This window comes from Boleophthalmus pectinirostris, unplaced genomic scaffold (assembly GCF_026225935.1).
Source record: "Boleophthalmus pectinirostris isolate CB_2022bp ecotype Guang Dong unplaced genomic scaffold, ASM2622593v1 HiC_scaffold_16, whole genome shotgun sequence".
Classification (NCBI taxonomy): Eukaryota; Metazoa; Chordata; class Actinopteri; order Gobiiformes; family Gobiidae; genus Boleophthalmus; species Boleophthalmus pectinirostris.
The window spans coordinates 29,528,577-29,554,768 of NW_026571095.1; the positions used below are offsets into that span (position 1 = coordinate 29,528,577).

Here is a 26,192-nt window from a genome sequence, read left to right on the forward strand (position 1 = left end):
ACATAGAGAGATGTAGAGAGAGAGGGGGCGAAGAAAGGGAGAGAGAGAGGTGGAAGACGAGAGAGAGGGAGTGGGAGGTAAGGAGGGGAGAGAGGGAGGTGGTAAAGAAAGAGGGAGAGAGACGGAAGGAGAAGACAAGAGAGAGGGAGAGAGAAGTAAGGAAGGAGGAGGGAGGAAGAGAGGGAGGTAGTAAAGAAAGAGGGAGAGAGAGAGATGGAAGATGAGAGAGAGAAAGGAGGAGGAGGAGAGAGGATAGAATAGACGGGTAGAGGGAGGGAAATAGAGAATGAGGGAGTGGAGAGGTAGACGGAGAGAAAAAGAGAGGGAGACAGGGATGAGGAGACGGAGAGGAAAGGGAAGAGAGATAAAGAAATAGGCAGAGAGAAAGGAGACAGAGAGAAGGAGAGAGAGGAGAAAAGAAAAAAGACACATAGAGAAGGCAAAACATAGAGAGATGTAGAGAGAGAGGGGGTGAAGAAAGAGGTAGAGAGAGAGACGGAAGATGAGAGAGAGGGAGAGAGAGGTAAGGAGAGAGAAAGAGAGAGGTGGTAAAGAAAGAGGGAGAGAGAGACGGAAGGGGAGGACAAGAGAGAGGGAGAGAGAAGTAAGGAGGGAGGAAGAGAGGGAGGTGGAAAAGAAAGAGGGAGAGAAACAGATGGAAACCAAGTGAGAGAGAGGATAGAATAGAGGGGTAGACGGAGAGAAAGAGAGAGAGAGAGAGATAGGGATGAGGAGACGAGAGGAAAGGGAAGACAGACAAAGAAATAGGTAAAGAGAGGGAGGGGAGAGTGAAAGACAGAGAGAGAGGAGAAAAGAAAAAAGACAGAGAGAAGGCAAAACATAGAAAGATGCAGAGAAAGAGGAGGTGAAGAAAGAGAAGGAGACAAGGAGAAGGAGGCGAAGGAGTAGAGAGAAACACAGTAGGTAGAGGGTGACAGAGGGAGAGACAGAGGAAAAGAAATAAAGACAGAGAGAGAGATAGAGAGAAAAGGGAGTAGAGAGAGAGAGAGAGATGAAGGCTCAGGGGAGAGTCTGGGCTCGGTGCAGTCGGACAGTCGAGACGCGTCTTAATAAAGACTTTTCAAAATTAACAAGACACTTTTTACAGACACAAGTGTTCTGTGTTGAGGCTGGAGACTCATTTGAAGTTTCACTGCTCATCATCGTGTCACAGAGACACACGGAGAAAAACGAACTGCACTGTCAAATGTAAAGGTTATTTAAAAAAAGGTTTACTTAAAAAAATACACACTTTTTGACATATTTATCAAGTCACTTTAACAGAAGAATCGTATACGAACCTTAACCTTATATCCTGGTCTAAACTATGTGACCAAATCCTGCCCCCAGACCCTGCTGAACTGGTCCAAATAGCAGTACATTTTTACTTCAAACTCCAGTATGACTCACAGAAACTTCAGTATCATTTAATTTTTATTTTATTTATTCATTTATTTTGCACATATAACATGACAATAAAAAGAAACACACTAGATAAAAAGTAGGTACCGGAAGAGGCAAAAAACCCAATAGGACGAAGCTTCCACCTTATGAATACATAAAAAATTTTACATTATCATTGTGCATAAATATATATATAACTAGAAAAGCACTCAGAGAGCGCAGACCTCCGACAAGGACTACCCCCATTTTTTTATATAAATTGCGATAAAATCAGTCTTCTGGATCAGATCCGGATCAGCCTTTGGAATATGAAAGAGGATCCCATTGTCCATCCCTGAGTCAAATTTCATGGGGTTTGGTCAATAATTAACCGAGATATTGAGAAACAAAATTTTTGGCCCCATTTACCACAATGTTAACTAAAATTCAAAGTGATCCAGAATCCAGGATTTCTTCCGGATCACCCCCAAAATGAAATCAGTTCTTCCTTTTCACATTTCCAACAAATCCTGAAAATTTCATCAAAATCGGTCCATAACTTTTTGAGTTATGTTGCTAACAGACAAACAAACAAACAAACAAACAACAAACAAACAAACAGACAAACGCCGGCAAAAACATATCCCCCTTGGCGGAGGTAAATATTAGGGCTGGGTATCATTAAGGAGTTGCCGATACGATACATACCTCGATACATAGGCCACGATACAATACATATCTCGATACAGTGCACTTTGATTAAATATGATATATTTCAAATCGATTCGATACGGTTCAGTAAAAAATAAAGGCTGAATCGTGGCTGTGATACAAAAAGGCTTTGTTAAATTACTTCTTGTGCAAAGTTCATCTGAAACACAAACATTTTAATCCTCAAAACAGTAAAAATGTCAAATGTGTCGCATAAATGAGTTTCCTTTCACTCCACAATTAACAAAACTGTAGCTCTGTAACAAAATAATTTAGTAAAACACACCTAAAAATACTCTTGGTGAAATATCGATACAGCAGCCCACGATATCGATACTGTATCATCACATTAAACGATTCCGATATTTTTGCACACCCCTAATATATATATATAGAGAAAAAGTACATTTAAACATGGATTAAATTCTTTTGATTCAAACATTGATTAAAACACAATGAAACATCCACAATTAAAAGATTATCAAACATTACCACGAAATATCAAACATTTCCTCAAACTCTTTTTAAACAGCGCCTCTGATCTGCCGTCACTAACCAGATGTGAAAACTGGCTCCAGAATTTACAACGTCTTTATCAAAGAAAAACTGAGCTCTTGATGTGACAGATTTTGCAACATGAAAATTATGATTTTGATGAGTTTTGTATCTATGAATCTCTGCATTGGTTTTAAAATAAAATGTGAAATGTTCAGGGATCGTTGTTGAATTGTAAAGAATTTGATACATAAAAATACAAATTTGATAAATATGAATCCCATAAATATTAAGAATGTGAAGTTTGGTGAATAAATGAGCAGACGATGTTAGTGGCACAGAATGAGTTGCAATTCGAACAAAACGTTAAAATGTGTGTTCCAGGACTTTTAAAAGCTGCTGTGCTTCCGTCTAGGACTGTGCAAAAACCTCAAAATATCAAAATATCGTATCATTTAATGTGATGATACAGTATCGATATCGTGGGCTGCTGTATTCAAATGGGGGTTCCCACTCTTTTTCACTGACAAAATTTCAGAAACTTTTCCATGACTTTATCTAACCTGATTCATCAGCCGGTTTCACTTCGTAGAAACCGTCTGACCTTGCAGCATTAGGATTTGTTCACTTGACGGTAGGCGGGTAGTTTTTTTCGTAACCAATCGCTGCTATTTGGTCATGACGTATGTAATGCACCACTAACGAGTCTAACTGGTATATTAAGCTTTTCCTAAATCCCGTAGGAAGAAGGTCAATAACGTCTTTCCCCTTGATGAAATTCATCAAACATTCTCTTTATTCCTGGCTTTAAATCCTCGATCTCAGGAATCACTGCCAACACAGAGTGTATGGCTCTTTCGCTGATTGGCCTGTGTCTGAACTCCCACTTCCGGGGTTTTTGCGAACCATTCTAGTGTATTCTGATTCCTGACTTAGTCCCTGGAGAGAAATGAAATTGAGCGGAGGCACTGTGTAGCGACAGCCTGACGTAGACTTTATCATAACCTAAAGTGAATTTTCCATGATTTTACGGCACCTACATGTGCAGAATTTATCAGACTTTTAGGGCTTTTATGGTTTGGTATTATAGTTTTTTAACATTCAAAACACTGTCAGTGCTTTTATTGTTGTCTCTTTTAAACAAAAGGTGCAGATGTTCAGAAATAATCATAATAGTCTAATAAAACACTGTAGTTGCGTGAAAGAGATACTAAAATTCCATGACGTTTCCAAAACTTTCATTGAATTTACAAAGTTCCATGAGTTTCCCAGGCCTGGAATATGACATTTTCTATTTCTATGACTTTTCCAGGATTTCCATGACCCTGATCAAATATAACCAAGAGTATTTGTGGTATATTTTACTGATTTATTTTGTTACAGAGCTACAGTTTTGTTGTTTGTTTGTATAAAGAAGTGGAGTAAAAGAGTCTCTATATACTCTGTGGTAAATACTCTATTCTTTCGAGTAGTATTTACTCACATCTGATGTAGCTGTGTGAGACTTAAGGACCAAGAGTGACAGTGTGCAAACTCACTCCCTCTCTCTGTTCCTCTTCCCCCTCTCTTCTTTGGGACACTGTCAGGTCTCTAGAACATATAGATCTCCCTCTCCTCCTCTCCTCCCTCTCTCCTCTGGTAGAGTATTGGCCCTCTCTGTAGCAGTATATAGATAAGACTCCTCTCTCTGCCCCTGCTCCTCCATCTTTCCTCTCCTCCTTCGACTTTCTCTCCTCACCTCCTCCCGGTCTCTCTCTCCTTCCTGTCTACTCTGTATTGGACCTCTATAGCAGTACATAGATAAGACTCCTCTTTCTCTCCCACTCTCCTTCCTCTCTCCTCTCCTCTGAACCTCCCTATAGCAGTCTCTCTCCTCCTTCCTCCCTCTCCTCTCTCCTCTCCCTCTCCTCCTCTCTCTCTCCTCCTCTCTCCTCCCTATAGCAGTACATATAGCAGTGCAGGATAAGACTCCTCTCTCCTTTCCTCTCCTCCTCCTCCTCTTCTCCCTCATCCTTTCCCCCCTCTTTACTCTCCTCTCTGTCTCCTCTCCTGTCCTCCCTCCTCCCTCTCTCCTCTCCCCTCCTCTATTCACTCTCTCTCTCCTCTCCTCCCTCTCTCTCTCCTCTCTCCTCTCCTCTCATCTCCTCTCCTCTCTCTCTCTCTCTCTCTCTCCTCTCTCTCCTCTCATCTCCTCTCCTCTCTTCTCCTCTCCTCTCCTCTCTCCCTCTCCTCTCCTCCTCTCTCTCTCCTCTCTCCTCTCCTCTCCTCTCTCTCTCCCTCCTCTCCTCCCTCTCTCCTCTCCTCTCTCTCCTCTCCTCTACTCCCTCCTCTCCTCTCCTCCTCCTCCTCCTCTCTCTACTCCTTCCTCTCCTCTCTCTCCTCTCTCTCCTCTCCTCTCCCTCTCCCTCTCTCTCCTCTCCTCTCTCTCCTCTCCTCTCTCTCCTCTACTCCTCTCTCTCCTCTCTCTCTCCTCTCTCTCCTCTCCTCTCTCTCTCTCTCCTCTCCTCTCTCTCCTCTCCTCTCCTCTCTCTCTCTCCTCTCCTCTCTCTCCTCTCTCTCTCTCCTCTCTCCTCTCCTCTCTCTCTCCTCTCCTCCCTCCTCTCCTCTTCCCCATCTCTTCTCTCCTCCCTCTCTCTTTCCTTCTCTTCCTCTCCTCCCTCTCTCCTCTCCTCTCATCCCTCTCTCCTCAGTACTGGACCTCCCTTTAGCCGTACACAGATAAGATCCTCTCTCTCTCTCTCCTCCTCTCTCTCTCCTCTCTCCTCTCCTCTCCTCTCCTCTCTCTCTCTCCTCTCCTCTACTCCCTCTCTCCTCTACTCCCTCCTCTCCTCTCCTCTCCTCTCATCCCTCTCTCCTCTACTGGACCTCCCTTTAGCCTACACAGATAAGACTCCTCTCTCTCTCCTCTCTCCTCTCCTCTCTCTCCTCCCTCCTCCTCTCTCCCTACTCCTCTCCTCTCCTCTCCTCTCATCCCTCTCTCTTTGGTACTGGACCTCCCTTTAGCCGTACACAGATAAGACTCCTCTCTCTCCTCTCTCTCTCTCTCTCTCTCTCTGCTGCAGCTCCTAAATCACTGTCACGTTACAGCACTGCCACCAGCGCTGCACTGACCCCAGAGTGTGTCATCTGTACGGACGGACAGAGGAGAGAGGAGAGAGAAAGAGAGAGAGAGAGGGGGATGAGAAGGAGAGAGAGAGAACGAGAACGAGAGGAGAGAAAAGACATATACTGCCATACACTGTACTAAGACTTATGCCGCTATAAGGGACCAACCTGATACTTTCCCAGAAACGAGAAGCGAGGGAGGAGGAGGAGGAGGAAGAGGGGAAAAGTGGAGGAAAGATGAGTGGTTATATACTGCTAAAAGGGAAAAAGAGAGAGCGAGGGGAGGAGGAGAGAGGAGAAAATGGAAGAAATAAGAGAGGGTTAGGAGGAAAGGAAAGGCCAGAAAGTAGTCGGAAAGAGTGAGAGAGTTGGAAAATGGAGTGAGGAAGAGGGAGAGGAAGAGTTCAGACTAGGACATCTGGGACAATGTACTTCCTATAGTCTGGTCTCTATTGAGGACAACACCATAACGGAGTCACAAAGATATAAAAAAAATAAAAAAAAAAGAGAGAGGGAGAGAAAGAGGACAGAACGAAAAGAAAGAGAAGAGAGAATGGGAGAAGATGAGGAGGAGGTGAAGAGGGAATGAGGGAGAGGGAGAAGGAGGAAGAAAAGAAAGGAGGGAAAGAGAGAGAGTAGGAGAATGTGAGGAAGAGTAGGAGAGCGTTAGGGAGAGAGGGAGTTTGGGAAAGACTGGAGAGAAGGAGAAAGAGATGTGGAAAAAGGGAAGAGGAGGAGGAGGAGAGAGGGGGGAATTGGAGAGAGAAAGGGAAGAGGTGAGAAGGAAAGAGGGAGGAAGAGAGCAGGAGAATGTGATGAAGAGTAGGAGAGCATGAGAGGAGGAGAGAGTGAAGGGAAGACTGAAGAGAAAGAGAGAAACGGGAAAAAGAGGAGGAGGAGAGAGGGAGGGAGAAAGAGAGAGAGACAGAGAGGGAGGGAAGAGGAAAGAAGGAAAGAGAGCAGAAGAGCGTGACAAAGAGTAGGAGAGCGTGAGGGAAGGAGGGAATGAGGGGAAGACTGGAGAGAAAGAGAGAGAGAGGTGGGAAAAGGAGAGGGTCGAGAGAGAGGAGAGAGACGAGAGAGAGAATGGGGAGAGAAGGGAAGAAGTGAGAAGGAGAGGAGAGAGCAGGAGAGTGTGACAAAGAGTAAAAGAGCGTGATTGAGGGAAGGAGGGAGGGAGGGGAAGACTGAAGAGAAAAGAGAGAGGTGGGAAAAGGGAAAGAGAGGAGGAGGAGAGAGGAGGGAGGGAGAGAGAGACAGAGAGAGAGGGGAAATGGGGCAAAAGAAGGAAGAAGTGTGAAGGAGAGAGAGAGCAGGAGAGTGTGACGAAGAGTAGGAGAGCGTTAGGGAGGGAAAGAGAGGTGGAAAAGGGGAAAGAGAGGAGGAGAGAGGGTGGGAGAGAGAGGGAATTGGTGGTAGAGAGAGAGAAGAGGTGAGAAGGAGAGCGAGGGAGTAGGAGAGTATGAGGGAAGGAGAGAGTGAGAGGAAGACTGGAGAGAAAGAGAAAGAAGAGAGGAAAAGGAGAGAGGGAAGGAGAGCGAGAGAGAAAGGGAGAAGAGGCAGAGAGGGAAGGAAGGAGGGAAGGAAGGAGGGAGGGAGGGAGGGAGGGAAGGAGGCCTCACAATTGACCACACAGATATAACAATCAAATTTCTAAAAAATCTCATTCGACCCGAAGTCGACCTGCGGCAGAATCTCACTGCAGCTGCACTTATAATGAAACAGACCGGAGGCTGGAGGGCGAGAAACTAAAATACTGATACCAGTCGATACTAAAACTGGTATCATTTGAGCAGGTATCGATTCTAAAATATTTACATTCACAGGACAGAAATGAACCTTTCCTGAATAGTTTTAGAATGATCTTGAGCTGAATCAGAACAAATTTAAGAGCACAAGAGCAGGAATATAAAGAAACTACTCACATTCTTTTGTTTAAATAAAGAGCTTTTTTTATTATCATCGTGGTCAGAATCGGTACAGACCTTTTTCACAACAGCCGGAAATGCTGCGATGTAGGGTAAACGTCACTTCTGGTTAAAGAGACAGTCTGGAATTTGGACATAGGACCTCATTTCCTATAGTTAGTCAGAGTGTTGGAGACGTGTGGAGACTCAGCTATCCACAGGAAGTGCCAACAGCTGCACGGCTCTTTGTTGTGATGACGTTTCCGGTGATGTCAGCTCCGACTGGGCACCACAGTTTTCTAATGCAGGCGTTACAAATCTTGTTTCTTTTATTAAGTCGTTTTACATGAGTATCATAGATTATAACTGCTGTATTTTTTTGGACTAGCACTTTTGTTCATGGTGGTCCTGCAACTTATACTCCGGTGCGACTTATATATTAAAATTTTCACACTGAAGCCGTATCTGCTGCTCCTATTACTCCTGACCACTGTCACTTGGCTCTACTGCGCATGTCTCCTGCAGAAAGAGCCTCTGTCCTGTCTGTATCATGTCAGTCGATCGCACCATTACTTCTGTAACACTGAACAATTTAACTTTTAAACAAACTTATAAAGACAAAAATATATATATATATTTTGCAGATTACAAGCTGCAAGTAGTGAAATCTGCAGCTTGAAAACAGTAATAGAGCAGCAGAAAGAAGTTTGGAGTGAGCGAGAAACTTGTGATACCGGGAGGATGCACCATGCAACTTTCCTGGAAGTCACTGGATGGATCGACAAAGCCTGGAACTTCAACTGACACCGAAACCATCCTGTCGGGATTCAGAAAGACCCGAATAATTCTAACTGGAACTGATGCTGAGTCTGACGACAGCGACACAGAAGAGGAAGCGGCGCTCTGTTTACCTCCGGAGGTCGTGGAGTTGCTCAGAAGTGACACCGAGGATGAAGAATTCAATGTATTTAGTGATTTGGGCAGCAGAATAGTGCAAGAGAAAATGAATCTTTGGAAAACTGATGTGGAGTGTGTGTGGAAAAGAGAAGAATGTAAAAAAAATATATATATAATAAATGAAATGCATAACAGTGTTGTGTTACTGTTTTTACTGTTCTTTCAACTATGAAAGTTATCTCGAGCTTGGAAGCCTCTCAAATAGAAGTCAGTAATCAAATGTAGGACTTGACTTAATTCTTAAACTTCTGACTTTGAGCTTCAAATGAACTGTTTGAAACTAATTGTGTGTATAGTGAGTGTGTTGTACATATAGTGAGTGTGCTGGTGTTGTGTACTTTTGTGTGATTGTTGCTGTACTTTTCCTCGTCCTATAGATGATTTTACATCAACCTGCCGAGGGACTGAAGATGGAAATGAGCCACGTTGGCTATAATCTTTACATATTTACATTTTTAATGTTCATTAATATGTACTGTCCCTTTACAAATAAATAAAATAAGAAATAAGGGTAATGCTGCCATTTCAATATTCTGTTTTTTTTTTAATGCAGCCCTATGCTCAAACAGACAGTCTCAGTAGTTTTTTTCAATATTGTGATATGGCTTTAAGAAAATGATGACATATTCCACTACTGTAGGTACTACTAGGTACCTACTAGGTGGTAGACTTGTTCTGTTCTGTTGTTTATGCTATAGTTAGTCTGTTGTTCTCTGTTCTATTCTTATTACTCGAATTTGCCTTTCAAGATGAAATGTCTCAGATTTTCTAAAATAAATTTCCCCCAAAAAGTGTGACATTTAGTCTGGTGCAACTTATATATGTTTTTTCTTCTTCATTATGCATTTTTTGGCTGGTACGACTTATACTCCGGAGCGACTTATAGTCCAAAAAACCTGGTACATAGAGAAAGAGGCTCAGTATGTCTTCTTTAAACACACTGAAGATTCATACTTAAAATTTCATCAACTAAATTTAGAAAAAAGAGAATTCACACAGAGGTCTTCACAGTTAAAAAATTCAAAGTGAGAAATTCAGCAGCATTTAAAATTCAAAATCTGATGAAACAAATGATCCCCCGCGCTCTCCAAACCTGCCGTTTTCTCTCCTCTGTTTTGGTAGACTGGCCCCTCACGCCGCATTTTCATCAGAAGCTTCACAGTTGGGTTTCTCTTTCCAATCAGTAAAGAAAAAGACTGGAACTCCTGTAATGAGATTGGCCCTTTTTCTATTATCCTGCGCGCTTTTTGAACCTCTACCACCCCGACATCACAGCCAGTGTTCACCTCGGCGCAGTCAATGAGGAGCAGACAAAGGCTCGAGTGGCCGTGCCCATTAGCGCATATGTTAATCCTCTTTACAAGCGAAAGAGCAGAGGACATGTGCCGCGGACGGGAGGAGCGCGGGGACGGAGCGCGGGCCCTCCAACACAATGCTCCTCTCATTAATAAGAATAATGCAGAGGATTTATGCGGCGCCTTTGACACACAGCACTTTACAAACCATTGTTCATTCACTCCGCGCTCCGGTGGTAAAGCTGCTATTGTAAGTACACCCGCCCTGGGACAGACCGGTAGAAGAGAGGCTGCCAGTGTGTGCCATCGGACCTCCACCGACACTCACACAAGCACCACATTCACACTAAGCGATGTGGGTGAAGTGTCTTACCCAGTGGTGGAAGGTAAAAAAGTACAAAAGTAAAAGCACTAAAAGTAAAAGCATAAATCAATTAATCGTACGATAACTTTTAACGAACTCGATAACTTTTCTGGCCGCGATAAATTCTATTCGCATGCTTGTTTGTTTTCCTCGCTGTCTCGCTCTCAAAGAGGGTGAACGTTAGAAAGCTTCTATCGCTCTGACTCCTCTCGTTTGAACAAGTGTAATGACGCTTGAACCAACCTGCGCTGTGTTTATCAACAAAACAAAAACGATGCCGAATCAACACTGGTGAGCGGGACTCGTCTCAACGGCCACGTGCGTCAAATGCAGCGAGCGCAAACGACGAGAAGAAATGTCTCAAACCCCAACAGCCGATAAACTCAAACCCGAGCGACAGCACTAACCCCGCCCCCGGGAAGAGCCCGAAATCCACTGAAATCCCACAAGACACCGACACGACACCAGACAGGACAGATAGACCCTAATAGTGAAATAACATCCTGTTTCGTGGGTTAACATGAACATTTAAATGACCAAAATGATGAGGCTCACAGCAGCAGCCGCAGAGAGACGAGTAGGGCTGGGTATCATTAAGATGTTGCCGATACGATACATATCTCGATACACAGGCCATGATACGATACATATCTCGATACACAGGCCATGATACGATACATATCTCGATACAGTGCACTTTCGATTTGATGATATATTTCAAATCGATTCGATATGGTTCAATAAAAAATAAAGGCTAAATCATGGCTGTGATACTAAAAGTCTTTGTTAAACCACTTCTTGTGCAAAGTTCATATGGAAAAACAAACATTTCAATCATCAAAACAGTAAAAATGTCAATTGTGTTGCATAAATGAGTTTCCTTTCACTCCACAAGCAACAAAACTGTAGCACTGTAACAAAATAATTTAGTAAAACACACCTAAAAATACTCTTGATGAAATATCGATACAGCAGCCCATGATATCGATACTGAATCATCACATTAAACGATACGATATATCAATATTCCGATATTTTTGCACACCCCTAGAGACAAGCCACTATATACTAATGTAAGACAACGACTAAAATCACTTTTAAGGGCAATTTTGTTACAGAGACTTAATAATCCATTTTATTTATTGCTTTGGTTGTGTTTGGTTCAGCAGTGGTTTATTCAAGTGCATTTTTGTGAACAAGTCTTTACTGTGAGCCAGACACATTAGACTAGTCCTGTGTTAACAAGTCTGTTTTTTTATTTAGACCTATTGTTTTTGTTTGTCTTGCAGTTCCTGTGTTAAATGTTCTTTAGAAAGTAAGGCTTATTGATCTGTGAAAAGGTGTGTTTGCATTTTTATTCCATGGTCGTTATATTAGTTGAAATTGGTCTTAAAATGTCAATATTATCGTTTATCGCAATAAATTCTTGGTCAATTAATCGTCCAGCAAAATCTGTTATCGTTACAGGCCTACTTGTCAAAACTTAAATACAAATTGTATATATCTGTACTTACAATATGTTTTTAGATTATAAGATTATAGTTTAGTTTAGTTGGTTGGGCTTATAAGACACATAAAACAATAAGCAGACAGATCACAGATCAAACATTAAGTGTCCTTTTACAGAGGTCCCAGGCTTTTACTGCAAACTGAGCCAACTTAAAAACATTACATTTAAACAAATACTTCAGTCTCTCCTCATCAGACACAACAAACCAACAGTAAGATACATTAGACAACAACTGACAGCGCAGGTCATGATACAAAGGACAGCAAAACAGAAAAGGCATTTCATTTTCAATGTCCTTTAAGTCGCACAGAGTACAAGTGCGTTCCTCCTCTGGGACTGAGTGGAAGCGTCCCGTCTCCAAGGACAGAGGCAGAGTCCCACACCTGTGAGCTGGGCACATACTGACCTCTGACCTTATAAGGGGCAATATCAATAATGTTGAATTCTCTCGTCTATTTTCATACATAAGGCGCGTCGGATTATAAGGTGCACAAACGGACGACACTTGAGACTGATCCTTAGCCCAGGCGTCCACGATCCATTGGCAGATCGTGGCGTAATTCGCCCAACGTTGCCTCCCTGTCTTGGTGAATGTTTATTATGAATGTGAATGTGGTGGATTTAAGTTTGTTTTTTTAATTTCCTATGAGAAAGAAGAGGTTTGATGCAGCTTTGTGCACATTTGTTTACATTTTACAGAAATGAAACTTAAAACCACATGGCTAATTTGCATAAACTATAAGCGCTGAAAAAGCGGCTCGCTCCTTGTGCAATGATGCGGTTCAGCTTCTATTGGACTAAAGGACACGACTCCGCAAGGCTCCTAACTACAGTGGCCGTAATGCTCCGACAATCCATCAAGCAGTGCGGCTTCGTAGTTTACTAAAATATTTTGACAGATTTTTGACAGCTTTTTGAGCGTTGTGTACCACATAAAATCAGTTCAAGGTCAGTAAGCACAAGCAGAATTAATACATAAGACGCACTGTCGATTTTTGAGAAAATTAAAGGATTTTAAGTGCACCTTATACTCCAAAAAATATGGTAAATACATTTTACAGTGGATACTTTTTACTTTTACGTGACTACATTTGAGAGCAGATATCTATACTTCCTACTCCACTAGATTTTAGATGTGGACTAAAAAAGCAAAAGTACTTTTCTTTATGGTGTCAGACCTGCTGAAATGGTGAGGACTTTATTTACTTTTTTTTAGCACATTTAATTTAAGTTAACATCCTAACTTTGAGCAAACTAAATACACGAAAAGCAGCTTGAAAAGAGTTAAAATACATGAACATTCACACAGACAGTGGCTCCCTCTTTTCTGCATCATTTGAGGAAAAACTAAAACACAACACTGCCCACGCCAATCCATCTTTCCCAAAGTCAGGGAATAATTTAGCTCCATAAAATGCTTCTTAAGAAATTGCCTGAATCACTTAAAATCGGCTAAATTACTACATTTGATGCTTTAATTGTTCTAAAAATCTTGGCAAAATACTTTTACTTTTTACTCTTAATGTACATTTTTAAGTACTTTAATACTTATGTGATAATGTGATGCTTTTACTTGAGTAACATTTTACATTTGTATCTATACTTTTACTCTATTCATGTTTCCGTCACAAAACCAGAAGACGTTTGGAAACATGTGGATGACAACTTCCTTTGGGCTCTATTGGCGATAGTAACTCCAAATTCTGGGAACACTGAGAAAATTTATACTTTTTACTTTTACTTCACTTTGAGAACGTGTGTCACTACATTTTAGATCTGGAATGAAAAATAACAAGTACTTTTCTTTATAGTGTGAGACCTGCTGAAATTTAATTTGAGTTTCTGTCCCAACTTTGAGCAAAACAAATACACAAAAGAGGCTAGAAAAGTTAAGAAATCGATTGAATCACGTAAAACCTGCTAAATTCTTTTTCAAAATCAATACATTTGCCGCTTTAATTGTTCTAAAACTCTCTGCAAAATACTTCTACTTTTTACTCCTACTACATTTTTAAACAGGTACTTCAATACTTTTACTTGAGTAGATTTTTCAGTGTGATACTTTTACTTTTACTTGGCCCTGTGGTAAATAATATTCCCCGTCCAAGTCCAAACCAAACCCACTGCTGCTCAGCTTCTGAAATGTGACAAGATCAGACTTTGACAAAAAGTTTTGGCCCGATTTTCCCCTGAGGAAAAGAGGAAAAAAATGTAAAGTTTAAAAGGTGCTCTGGTCCAAACTTGAGCACAGGACTGGCATGTTAATAGTCAGAGGAAGTATATATAACAGCTCTATTGTCTTCTATGCTAATTTCACATTTGAATATAGACAGTGCACTAAAATGGAAGTGATTTTCTACTGAGGAGCGCTCCCTATATTTCAAAGTCATGCATAATTTGAGTTTGTCCCTTCACAAAGCTATACTCAAGTCCAACACTGACGCTAATCATCCCCACAGTGGCAGAAACGACGTATAAAAGTAAAAGTACAATAGTTAAGTACAAATTTTAACTTTTTACTTTTACTTCACTACATTTGAGAACATGTATCTGTACTTTCTACTCCACTACGTTTCAGATCTGGACTGAAAAGTAAAAAGTACTTTTCATTATTATTGTTCAGAGACCTGCTGAAAGTTAATTTGAGTTTCTATCCCAACTTTGAGCAAACCAAATACACAAAAGCTGCAAGAAAAGTTCAGCTTGAATCACTTAACCTTCCAGATCTAAGGGAATTTTAGTACATTTTTCCTTGCCTGGATTTTTTTTTTTTTCTGAATTTTGCTATTAAAACTCTTCCTTTTACACCCTAATGAAGTGTTATACATTATTTTTTTCAGTACAACCTGTTATTTCACAATCTGTAATCTGTAGTTGTGTCATATGGATGCAATAACAGATATAAGACTAGAAATACAAATGAAAAAAATAAATAAATCACACTCTTTTATAGAAAACACACAGCAAACATGTATATATAACTTTTTGGACATTTTTTTTTTTTTTTTAAGGTTTAATTTAGGGCCTTAGCTACAAAAATGCAAAATATTAAGTCTGTAAGTAAACTAAAAATATCCTTATTGCCTCAAAACCAAAAAAAAGGCAGTGCAATGGCCTCATGACTTTCCTGGTGTCACTCATGTCAGGTCCAGGGTACAGAGCCACATCACTTCTTGCATTTCCATGGTGTTTATTACATTTATATTTGTACATTTTGACTGAAATAAAAAGTAAAAATAGCAACGGATTTATAATTACACAAACCGAGATGCGTAATTTGTCATTTATTTGAGAAATAACTGCACTTAGAGCAGATTTTTCAATTGTTACGAACACAGATGCTCAGAGCAGTCAACCATCTTGACTCACTACACTCTTTGGCAAAGTTTGGGCCCAGAAAACAAAGTTCCTATTGGACACTCGTTATTCCTGCGGCATCATACAGCGTGCATGTGACGTAGGATAATGGGGAAAATATGCTCGGAAAGCCATAAATGTCAGCTTTTTGAGGGGAAAAAAAGTAAGTTTCTATCTTTTATTTTATGGTTATACACGGTTATGTAAAACATGTCCCCGTCGGTCTGGAAGGGCTAAAAACCTGCAAAATTCTTTTTCAAAATCAGTACATTTGATGGTTTAATTCTTCTAAAAATCTCTGCAAAATATGTTTACTTTTTACTCTTAAAGTACATTTTAAACAGGTACTTTGATACAGTACTTTTAAAAGTAAGTCAATTTTTTATGTGATTCTTTAACTTCTACTTTAGTAACTTTTGGCCACTTTATCTGTACTTTTACTTTTTTTTTTACTTTTACAGGTGACATTTGAACAATAAAGCTGTTCTAATTTAATTTTAATTTATGTAATTAATGTCTCTCTCTCTCTTTTAATTTTAATCTTTAATGTTATGATGATTATTTATGTTTTGATTAGTTTTTATTGTGATTTTAATGTTTTTCTTATTCTGTAAAGCACTTGGAATAACTTCGTGTACGAATTGTGCTGTACAAATAAACTTACCTTGCCTAAAAATCTTGTACTCACATCCCCGATCACTGCGATGAACTTTACAACTGCACTAATAACTTTTTTTTTTATTTTTTTTTATTAGAGAGCAAGAACACAAGTTAAAAAAGTGAGTTCTTAGACATTTCTCCTTCAGCGCTGCGGCTCGTCAGCAGTAAACCAGACTGTACACAGCTCATTTCACTGTAAATGTCACAGCGCTCGGTGTTTATGTGAATTCCCGGCTTATGCTCCCTCTTTTACAGACGTGTTAATGACGCTAAAACACTCCGGAGAAAACCTCACCCGATCTTTACCTTAGCACTTCTGAGCCAAGCTGTCGTCAAACCGGCCACATCCAGGTCGTTTAAACGTCAGCGCCTCATTATCACGACTTCACACACGAGACAAACAGAAGACGAGTGTTTGTTGATCGTTTCTCTGCTAGTGCTAAGTGATTTGTGAAAAATATTCGTTTTTTCTGACAAGTATTGTGATTGCGTATAAATGAGCGATATACGTTTTAATAGTTGGTGTTATCGATGTCAAAATCAAACATAAGAAAACGAAAAAATAACAATTTTCCTCATTACTTGTCTCCAAAATCAAAATGGGGGGGGGGGATAACGATTAATTTTTTCAGTTTTCGATTTTGTGTTTAAATGAATAATGGAAAAACCTATGACTTTGCGCCACATACGGACTGAACCAGGACTGAACCAGGACTGAACCAGGACTGAACCAGGACTCAGTGTCGGGACGGGTCCAGAGGTGCACTCGCGTACACTGTCGGGTGATCATTACTGAGCCCAGGATCAGATCAGGACTGAGACCGGGACCAGACCAGGACTGAGACTGGGACCAGACCAGGACTGAGACTGGGACCAGACCAGGACTGAGGCTGGAACAAGACCTTGACCAGCATCAGGACTGAGACCAGGCCAGACCGAGACCAGACCAGGACTGAGACCGAGACCAGACAGGGCCTGAGAACCAGACTGAGACTGGGACTGAAACCGGAACCAGAACAGAACTGAGACTAGGACTGAGACCAGAACTGAGACTGGGACCAGACCACGACTGAGACCGGGACCAGACCCAGACCAGACCAGGATTGAAACTGAGACTGGGACCAGACCAGGAACAGGACCAGGACTGAGAACGGGACCAGACCACGATTAAGACTGGGACCAGGACCAGGACTGAGATCAGGACCAGGACTGAGATCAGGACCAGACCAGGATCAGACCAGGACTGAGACCAAGATCGGGATCAGACCGGGACAAGATCAGGACTGTGACCGCTTTAGTACTGGTTTAGTCCTGGTTTAGACCCGGTTCAGTCCATATGCGACACAAAAGTCCGGCATCGCAGTTTAACTCACAGAAACGGGAAACGGCAGTTATTGAAAACTGAAAAAAACAAATCATTATCCATTTTTAAATTTTTGGAGACAAATAATGTCGAAAATAGCAGTTTTTTCATTTTCTTATTCTTGGTTTTATTTTGAAAAACAAATGAACAAATGATACACTGATTCCAGCTTACCTTGTAACATACTCAAAAACGCATGTTCATATTTCATGTTCATGTCTTTACTCAAACATTAACGCTCACGGTGTTTAAAACGTGCACTGTGAGCTGAACCGCCGCGTATAAATATATAACTTACACTTCAATTCTCTATACGTGTCAAAAAAACTGAAAGCACTGAAGCCATATTGTGTTGTATATAAGATGTGTGGACTTTCGCCGTGGTTGATGGAGGGGCCACGGCGCACGGAGCAGCATGAGAATGGCCCAGTCGATATTACGAGTGAGTGAGGAGAATCGTGAACGTCAAAAAAGTGCGGCGAAGATCTATCAGGGTGAAAAATACAACGGAGAGAGAGACGAAAACAAATAAATACACCGAGCTGTCTGCGGAGGTCTGCGGAGGAGAGGGGGATGCGGGGAGAGGGGAGGAGAGGGGAGAGGTGAGTGGAAGTGTACAAATAGTGGTATGTGGAGTCTGAGTTAGGGCTCTGTGATTTTGGCAGAGGCGGTGGAAGAGCCAAAAATTGGACTCGAGTAAGAGTAATGGTACTGTAAAATAATATTACGCAAGTACAAGTACAAAGTAGAGGTCCAAGAAATGACTCGAGCAAGATTAAAAGTATTTAGGGAAACTACAAATCACGTAAGAGTAGCTTATCTGATTTATAATTTGAAGTTAAGGTAATTTGAAGGACAAAACGAAATGAAATTTAAATAATACACAAAATCTGGTGTTTTCAAAGACACAAAAATGAGACAAACTAAATCATATCTGAAGGAGCTCTGCAAGAAACACAAACGTTCAAATAATTTTATATTATCAACATGCATTTATTACCGTAAATTCCAGACTATTGAGTGCACCTGAATATAAGATGCATCAACTGAGTTTTAACAAAATTTTAAAATTGTACATATTTAGACCTGAATATAAACCGCAGGTGTCCACGTCTTCAAGAACATTTTCAAGTTCGAGCCGTCTGCTCTTATCGCCTCAAAGCTTTTGTCGTCTTTTTGCGCTGAGTCAGTTCGTCACGCTGCCGTCGCCAACGCCTCACCACCAACTCACTGATGCCGAGCTCTCGTGCAGCAGCTCGATTTCCTTCTTCTACAGTCACATCTAGTGCCGTTAACTTAAAAGCTGCATCAGTTGCATTTCTTCATTCATTTAAACACATTGTGAAAAAATTTTGACTGAAATCTATTGTTCAAGGGTGATGTGGACTAAAATAAATGTAAAACTTGTCACATGTAGACTTAAAAACTTTTACTACAAGTAAGAGTACTGTTACTTCAGTAAAAATATTACTCAAGTAGGTGTAAAAGATCGCTGATAGAAAAGTACAGTGTCTTCAAAAAGTTATTCAAGTAAATGTAACTGAGTAAATTTAACTGCTATTGTGATTAAATGTGCAATATAATGTTTAAAAGTAGAATTATTTATGGTCAGATTGTGTTAAAACAAAACTCAGATTAAAGTCTAACTTGAGTAACAGAGCTTCAGACAAAGCAGTGCCTCTAGTTAGCTTCACCCCTCAAGGAAAGTCAATGACATTCAAGTCATGACAAGTAGTAAAACTATTATAATAAAAAAGCATGTAAATGCACTTATATTACCAGTGACAAAACAAAACACACCGCAGATCTTCACACCATTGTCTCATTCTTTCAGCGTTAAAATGTCATAGACTATGTTCAGACTGCAGGGCTTAATGTTCAATTCAGATTTTTTTGTGAAATCGGATTTTTTTGAGAGGTCATTCACATTTTCAATCAAATGCGACTTGTATGTGATCTCCAGTGTGAACTTTAAACGCCCCAAAAGTGTCCCGCATGTGCACTGGAGGACACGACGACGTCAAACACAGCGAGAGTGCTCTGTGTTTACAGAAGGAGTTTAAACATGGATGCCCGCTTTGAGCACCTGGAGATTTTAAATTTGCTGTCATACTGGAGCTTGTTTGTTTTAAGGAAGAGATTGAGAAGGAAATGGATGAGATTTTGTGTGTGATGAGTCGCAGGCAAGAGTGGTGGGATTGCCCTGTGTTTCGCTGCTTCACTCACACGGAGTTCATGCGCAATTTTTGTATGACGAGAAGAACGTTTGTGTACATTTGTGACGTGTAGGTCAGATAAATGTGAGCTGGCTGTTCAGACTGAAGTATCGGTTACTTCAGTTTTAAAACCACATATCCAAGTGGCCTGGGTCACATTTGAGAAAATCTGATCTGTGTCATTCAGACTGTCAATAAAAGATCAGATACAGGTCGTGTAGGGGGGGGGGAAATCAGATTTGAGTCACTTCAGGCTGCAGTCTGAACGTAGCCTATGAGTCCATGTCCTATTGGCACTAGCTGTACTGTTGCTGTTATAAAACTTTCAAATTTTAAAGTACAAAGCAAATTTATGATTAATGATAAGTTATGCTGAAGTTTCCAAATGAACTTATCACTTTTGTAAAACTAATTACAAAGTGGAATTAATATGATTAACTGAGATTCAAGAGCTGGACCACGCCTCAACCTCCACTCCAGCCAACCGCAGTTTATCTCAACCACGCCTTCAATTACCCAGAAGCCCTATTTATACAGCCTATCCTGACAACACCGTCTGCGTCAGCGCTCTCGAATCCAGGTCTTTTGCCCATCCTTCAGTCCAAAGACGTTATCTTCAAGGAGGTGGGGTGACAATTTTGGATTGGAGATTATACCCCCACCCTGAATCTTGATCACATCTATCCACCGTCAATAATCAGGGTATCTCCAGGTTTGACTAACCCAAATTAAAGAGTTTTTAAAGACCTTTTTAAGACCACTTAAAGGCTGTATAGAGGATTTTTTTAAGGGAAGAGAAATACAGCGACAATCCTTGTGCGCGTTCAGAATTACTGTTGAAGTGACTTGTTTAGAAGTAATTCAGCGACCGACGCATCAGTTTTTAGACCCTTCGTCTGCTTCGGTCGCGCCATCGCTAGACGAGATCTCCAAGAATCACCTCAGTTTGGCTTTGCTCCTTTTCCCCTTCTCTTCTTCTTTCAGCGACCTCAAAAACTGACTTTCTTTTGCGGCGAACCGGTCGTGGATTCTCGTCCGCCGTCGCGACAAACTTTGTGCGAAATGCGAGGAAGCGACAGTTCAAAAAAGCCTCTAAGAACCGCTGCGTAAACCACGTAATCCCCCGCGCTCCGACGAGTCAGTTATACCAGGGAGTTTGATTGACAACCCAACAGCCAATAGAAAATGAGGGAGCCTCGTTTTCTATTGGCTGATGTTTATCTGGCCTCAACACGTCCACAGTTTATAGATTTTCGTTCTTTTTTTTTTTTGGTCATCATAATTACAAAGCTGCTGCGTCTCTGTAATGGCATTTTAATCTTTCACTGACAGTTTGAAACTAAAAAAAATCCTCCATACAACCTTTAAATGAAAATTAAGACCAACATCGCACCCATTATGCGAGCGAAAAACACCAGATCCAATTCTAATAGTGACCAACCAAATCCGTACTAGATCTAGAATTTAAGAGCCACTGTGGATTAAACCTACACTTCCCCATGATCCATCCAAAGGTTTCCTCCACTCTACTGATTGTTTTCACGTTGTTGTTGTTTTTTCCTCTCTCCATTTAACATTGCACTGCAGCTCGGTTGAGTATACAAAAAATAGGCCAATGAAATTTAAGACCTTTGTGAAAAAAATACGACTTGGACAACATAATTTAAGACTTTTTAAGGCCTTAATTTAGGAACATGAACTTTTTAAGACTTTTATGACCCCGTGGCGACCCTGATAAATATCGTTAAATATCGTATTCCATTGTTGTGGCTTGGTGCTTGCTAGTGAAACGTGTTTATCTGATATTACACTGATATTGCTGATAATCGAAGACTAGAGCAGCTTTTTCAGTGACAATATTGATACTTTGAAGTCTCTGCTGATACCTGATATTATCCGATACCAGTGTAGAGTCCACAAGAGATCAAGTTGTCCTATGTTCCTGCTATTTATCCTCAAAATAACTACAACAGTGTAAATAAAGGCTCAACCATCTTTACTGACATCATGAAACCGATAAGCGATCCAGCAAAATCTTCAGTATCAGCGGTGTTTTTCAAAATCAGAATCATATCAGCGCATTTCTACCGAAGACCGATAAACCATCTCTACTAGAAACACAATTTAGTAGCCAGATTTCCTACCTGTCTTTCCCGGTCTCCTTCTTGAAGACCATATCGCAGTAGTTCATCCTGTCTTCAGTGGTCACGTAGATCTGTGCGTGTGGATAATTCTCCGCCGCGCGCTTCAGCATGTTATACACGATCCCGTTCCCGTCCTTCCTCATGTTCCGGAGCGGGCCCCACACCACGTACACCGTGTCGTTGGACTGTCCGAAGAAGTACTGAGGCTTCTGCAGGATCAGGGGCACGCTGGTATGGGACACGACTCGTAACGTGGTCCTGTGCCCCACGTCGTTCTCGAATCCGTGGGTGGGGGCGCTGTTCATCCTCCAGATGCAGGGCGAGCGGTCGATCTGAGCGCCCAGACCCTGACCCAGCATTTGGCCCGAGCTGGAGACCACGCTGCAGAGCTCACAGTGGAGCTTCAGAGGCTGCAACGAGAAACAAGAAACAAGGGAGTTAGAGGAAAAATAATACCAATACCTAAAATTTCAAATGCTTTCGACACTAAGGAATAGACTCGATACTTTTTATTTGGACAATTGAATGTGATTTTCAGCATTAAATCATAGTACTTTCTTTTATAATAATCCCTCAGTGGTCCAGGTAGGTTCCTTAGTGGTCCATTGGCGTATACTAGTCTTTGTGCTCTTAAACTTGTTGTGCGATTCAGGAAAGGTTCGTTTCCGACCTGTGAATGTGACTTTTTTAGTATCGATACCTGCTCAAATGAGCATCTAGGTTCGGTACTAGTTTTAGTATTGGTTTTGATACTTTTGACAACCCTACTATAAATAAAGTTACGTTCAGACTGCAGCCTGACGTGACCCAAATCCGATTTTTTGGCCCCTATGCGACCTGTATCTGAACGACACAGATCCGATTTTTTTTCAAATGCGACCCAGGCCACTTGGATATGTGCTCCTAAAACTGATACATATCTGATCTTTTGACTAGTGCTGTCAAGCGATTAAAAAAATGATCTGTAATTAATTAATCTAATTAATTTATTTATTTTTTCTCACCTAAAAATTGCTGAGAAAAGCCTTCAACTTGAGGTATTTTCCTTTGAATTCATTATTTATTATATTATTTTCATACTATCATTAACGTTTTTATATAAGTATCATCACTATTATTACTATTACTAATTTGCATAAATAAACTCAACTTTACAACATATCAACCATCACCACTCTAGAGCCACATCAGCCCATTTGACATTGTAATGTGTTTAATGCAGCTCTGCGCAAGTCTCACAGAAAAGAAACTTAAAACTGCATGGCTCATTTGCATAAACTAAGCAGTTGTGTGCTGATGTGTTTCAGCTTCTACTAAAGGACATGGCTCAGTGGAATATAGATGTTCTTTCTGTGACAGAGAGAAGGGGAATGAAAATTAGGCTACAATTCTTTGCGGGAGCGAGCGGAGCAGGACTGCACAGTGCGGGACTGTGTCCTAACAACACATAAAAACAGATTTTATAATAAGGCAACTCGCATACAGAAACAGTAAAGTTAAAGATTAAAAATAAGTTTAACGCGATTAAAAAACATAATATGCTAAATATGACTGTAATTAATTAATCGCAATTAACGTGATAATTTGACACCCCTACTTTTGACATGTGACTTCAGTCTGAACGGCCAGGTCACATTCATCCCACCTACACGTCATAATAACACGATAACAAGCTCCTCTTGTTGAGAGCCAATACAGCCCAATGCCAATGCATTTGCTCACTGAAATGGGCCCACGAAGACGTGTTTCCCCCCGTGAGATTGGTACAAGTAGGCGCTCACAAATGTACACAAACGTTCTTCTCGTTATATGAAACTTGTGCCTGAACTCTGTGTCAGTGAAGCGGTGAAGCACATAACAATCCCCTCACACTGAGTCTAGTCAGTGGAGGGAAAACGAGGTTCGCAAGTTTATTCATATTTGGGAGGATCGCTGTATTCAGGCCAAATTCGAGGGGTCTGTTTTTGAAATGATTGCCAAAGAGTCAGAGTAGTCAGAGTGTGACTACAGGTGGTCATGGCTCCAGTGTCAACAAAAAATAAAGAGCCTCCGAGACAAATACAAGGAGACTATTGGATGTGTAACCTGTCCATTTTATGAAGAACTGGACCGTATTTTGGGAGACAAGCCCAGCGTTTAGGTGACTTCCATAAACACTGAGCACGCTCGCTGTGTGTGACGTCGTCGTGTCCTACATTGTACATGCAGGACACGTTTGGGGCGTTTAAAGTTCACACCGGAGATCACATACAAGTCACATTTAACTGGAAATGTGAATGACCTCGCAAAAAAAATCTGATTTCTCAAAAAAATCTGAATTGAGCATTAAGCCCTGCAGTCTGAACGTAGCCTAATACTCTGTGTCCCCTTCAATCTCTTCCCTTTTTAAGAACTGCTGATGGAAATGAGCTTCCTGAGCAAGAATCTGATACTTGCATTCATTATGTCACTGTACGTTGTCCTGATGAATGATTATAAAAAATGAAAGATCCAAATTCACAATATTCAACCTGATCATTTCTACTAGTGTATAGAACCAAGATCTTATAGTATTACATTAAAAATCTGACTTTTAAGAGTATTAAGTAGTTTAGCTGCCCCCATCTGTATTAAATATGGCCTTGAGAATGTGTGTGTATGTAGCAAAGAAAAACAGTGAAAGAACTCAATCAAATCCTCCACCATTATCCACCATTTGCTTTGTTGCCACCCTTGGCCTCTCTCAGCGATCTTCATGAAGAGATCTTTGAAATGGTTTTCATTTCACAGCTGTGCCTTGTCACTCTCTGACTGGTAGAGTACATGCTTTTATGATTTCATGTGTCACTTAAATAATGCCTGTTTAAAAATCCCACTTTAAAAATAAGGAATCCATTTCTATGTTAGATGTGTGTTTGAGTTCCCACTGCTGACACTGACAGGCATGAAGCAGGATTTCAAAAGCTTTCAGAAGCCATTTACAGAGCATCATGCAAATATATTCACTTCACAAAACAAGTCTGGTTATGGTTTACAGTTTACATTCAAATAGTTTAATAGTACGTCATGTTCAGCGGGTGGAAACTGAAGGTCACCTGCATCTTATGGAAATAGAAAACTGAAAGCATATTTTGAAACATTCTCAATGGAAATAAATAAGACTTTATAACATAATGTGGAAGATTATAGCCAAAGGAACGGCATTTCCATGGAAACAAGCAAGAAGGGGCGCTCCAGGACAGAGAAGAGTCAGGCTTGTGGAGTTGCAAGCTTGCTCACCTTAGGGATCTAGCCAGGCTGGTGCCGCCTAGTGCCTCATTTCTCCCCAGCGACTAGATCAGGAATCAGAATACTCTAGACCAAGGGTGTCCAAACTTTTTTCATCAAGGGCCACATATCTAAACACAGATGAGGCAGAGGGCCGATCGAGGGCAGTAGACTGATGCACAATACAGTGAATAATTGAAATATGTGCATGTTTAACACGTTAGAATGAGCCGTTAGTCTTTATTCATGCTAAGATCCTCAAAATCACACACTAAATATTCAATATTAGCTTTATCAAGGCAGATTTTCCAAAAAACTTGCAGTAAAAAAATATTTCTTAAATTGATGCAAGGTAATTTGGGCCAATTCACCTGGAAGTCTGAGGGCCAAGAAAAATTTGTCTGAGGGCCGCATTTGGCCCCCAGCCCATAGTTTGGACATGCCTGCACTAAACGGTTTGCAAGAAACCCAGAAGTGCGAGTTCCAGCACCAACCAATCAATGAATTTCTGTGCTGTCAACGATTCCTGAGATCGAGGATTTAAAGCTGAAACAAAGAGAATGTTTGGATAATTTTATCAAGGAGAAAGACGTTATTGCCCTTCTTCCTGCGGGATTTGGGAAAAGCTTAATATACCAGTTAGCCCTGTTAGTGGCACATTACATACGTCATGACCAAATAGCAGCGATTGGTTAAATGAAAAAAGTACCCGCCTACCGTCGAGCAAACAAATCCTAATGCTGCGAGGTTCTACGAAGTGAAACCAGCTGATGAATCAGGCTAAGTAGGGGTCCATGCTTTTATTTTAGTCTATAAGTCAAAAAGGTTACATACTGGATTTTTAATCTGATTAACAGCACAACAGCATATTTTAAAATACAAACCAAATGCAGCAATAGAATCTTAAAGGTAATAAGACTCATTTTTTCTTCTGAAAGAGAACATTTAAAGTCCCCAGTCCCATTGGGTGGAGTGTATTTTGAGCTGTTTCTCAGATGTTTGGAGGTCAGATAAAAACAGTGTCCCGCAGTCCCCCTCAGTCTGCTCCAGATCACATGTCCCCCTGTATCACATCTGCGCTCACACAGCACAGGGGAATAACTGTGTGTGTCATGTGCTAATTACTAAACATGAATATAAACTGCCATATATCTTCAGGTGTGATAAATCTATAAAGTCTTACTTCCATTATTATATAAGAATATGCAGTGGAGTCAGTCACACTGTGCAGAACGCCAACGCAAACAGCTCGTGTGACATTTCAAATGTACACTGTCAACTGAATCGAGATGTTGCAGAAGACATATTGTACTGAATCCTAAACATATCAGCGTTAAGGGAAAAAAAACAAAAAAAACAATTGGAGAACAAAGCAGAGTGTGTACCAGTGGAGGGTAGATCGGAACAATACAACTGCACAACAACTCACCCTTATGTAACAGATAACCCTATGTCCTCCCAATCATCTTATTATTGTAG

General features: G+C 40.9%; 1 protein-coding gene across 2 annotated transcripts in view; it reads right to left on the reverse strand.

Moving 5' to 3' along the window:
- st6galnac3 (ST6 (alpha-N-acetyl-neuraminyl-2,3-beta-galactosyl-1,3)-N-acetylgalactosaminide alpha-2,6-sialyltransferase 3) overlaps window positions 1-26,192 on the reverse strand; it is a 278,580-nt gene that overhangs the window by 137,803 nt on the left and 114,585 nt on the right. For both annotated transcript variants that reach the window (XM_020919867.2, XM_055152090.1), the window contains exon 3: window positions 21,468-21,877. In XM_020919867.2, coding sequence (XP_020775526.1) covers window positions 21,468-21,877 — 410 coding nt within the window. The remainder of the gene's footprint in view (window positions 1-21,467; window positions 21,878-26,192) is intronic.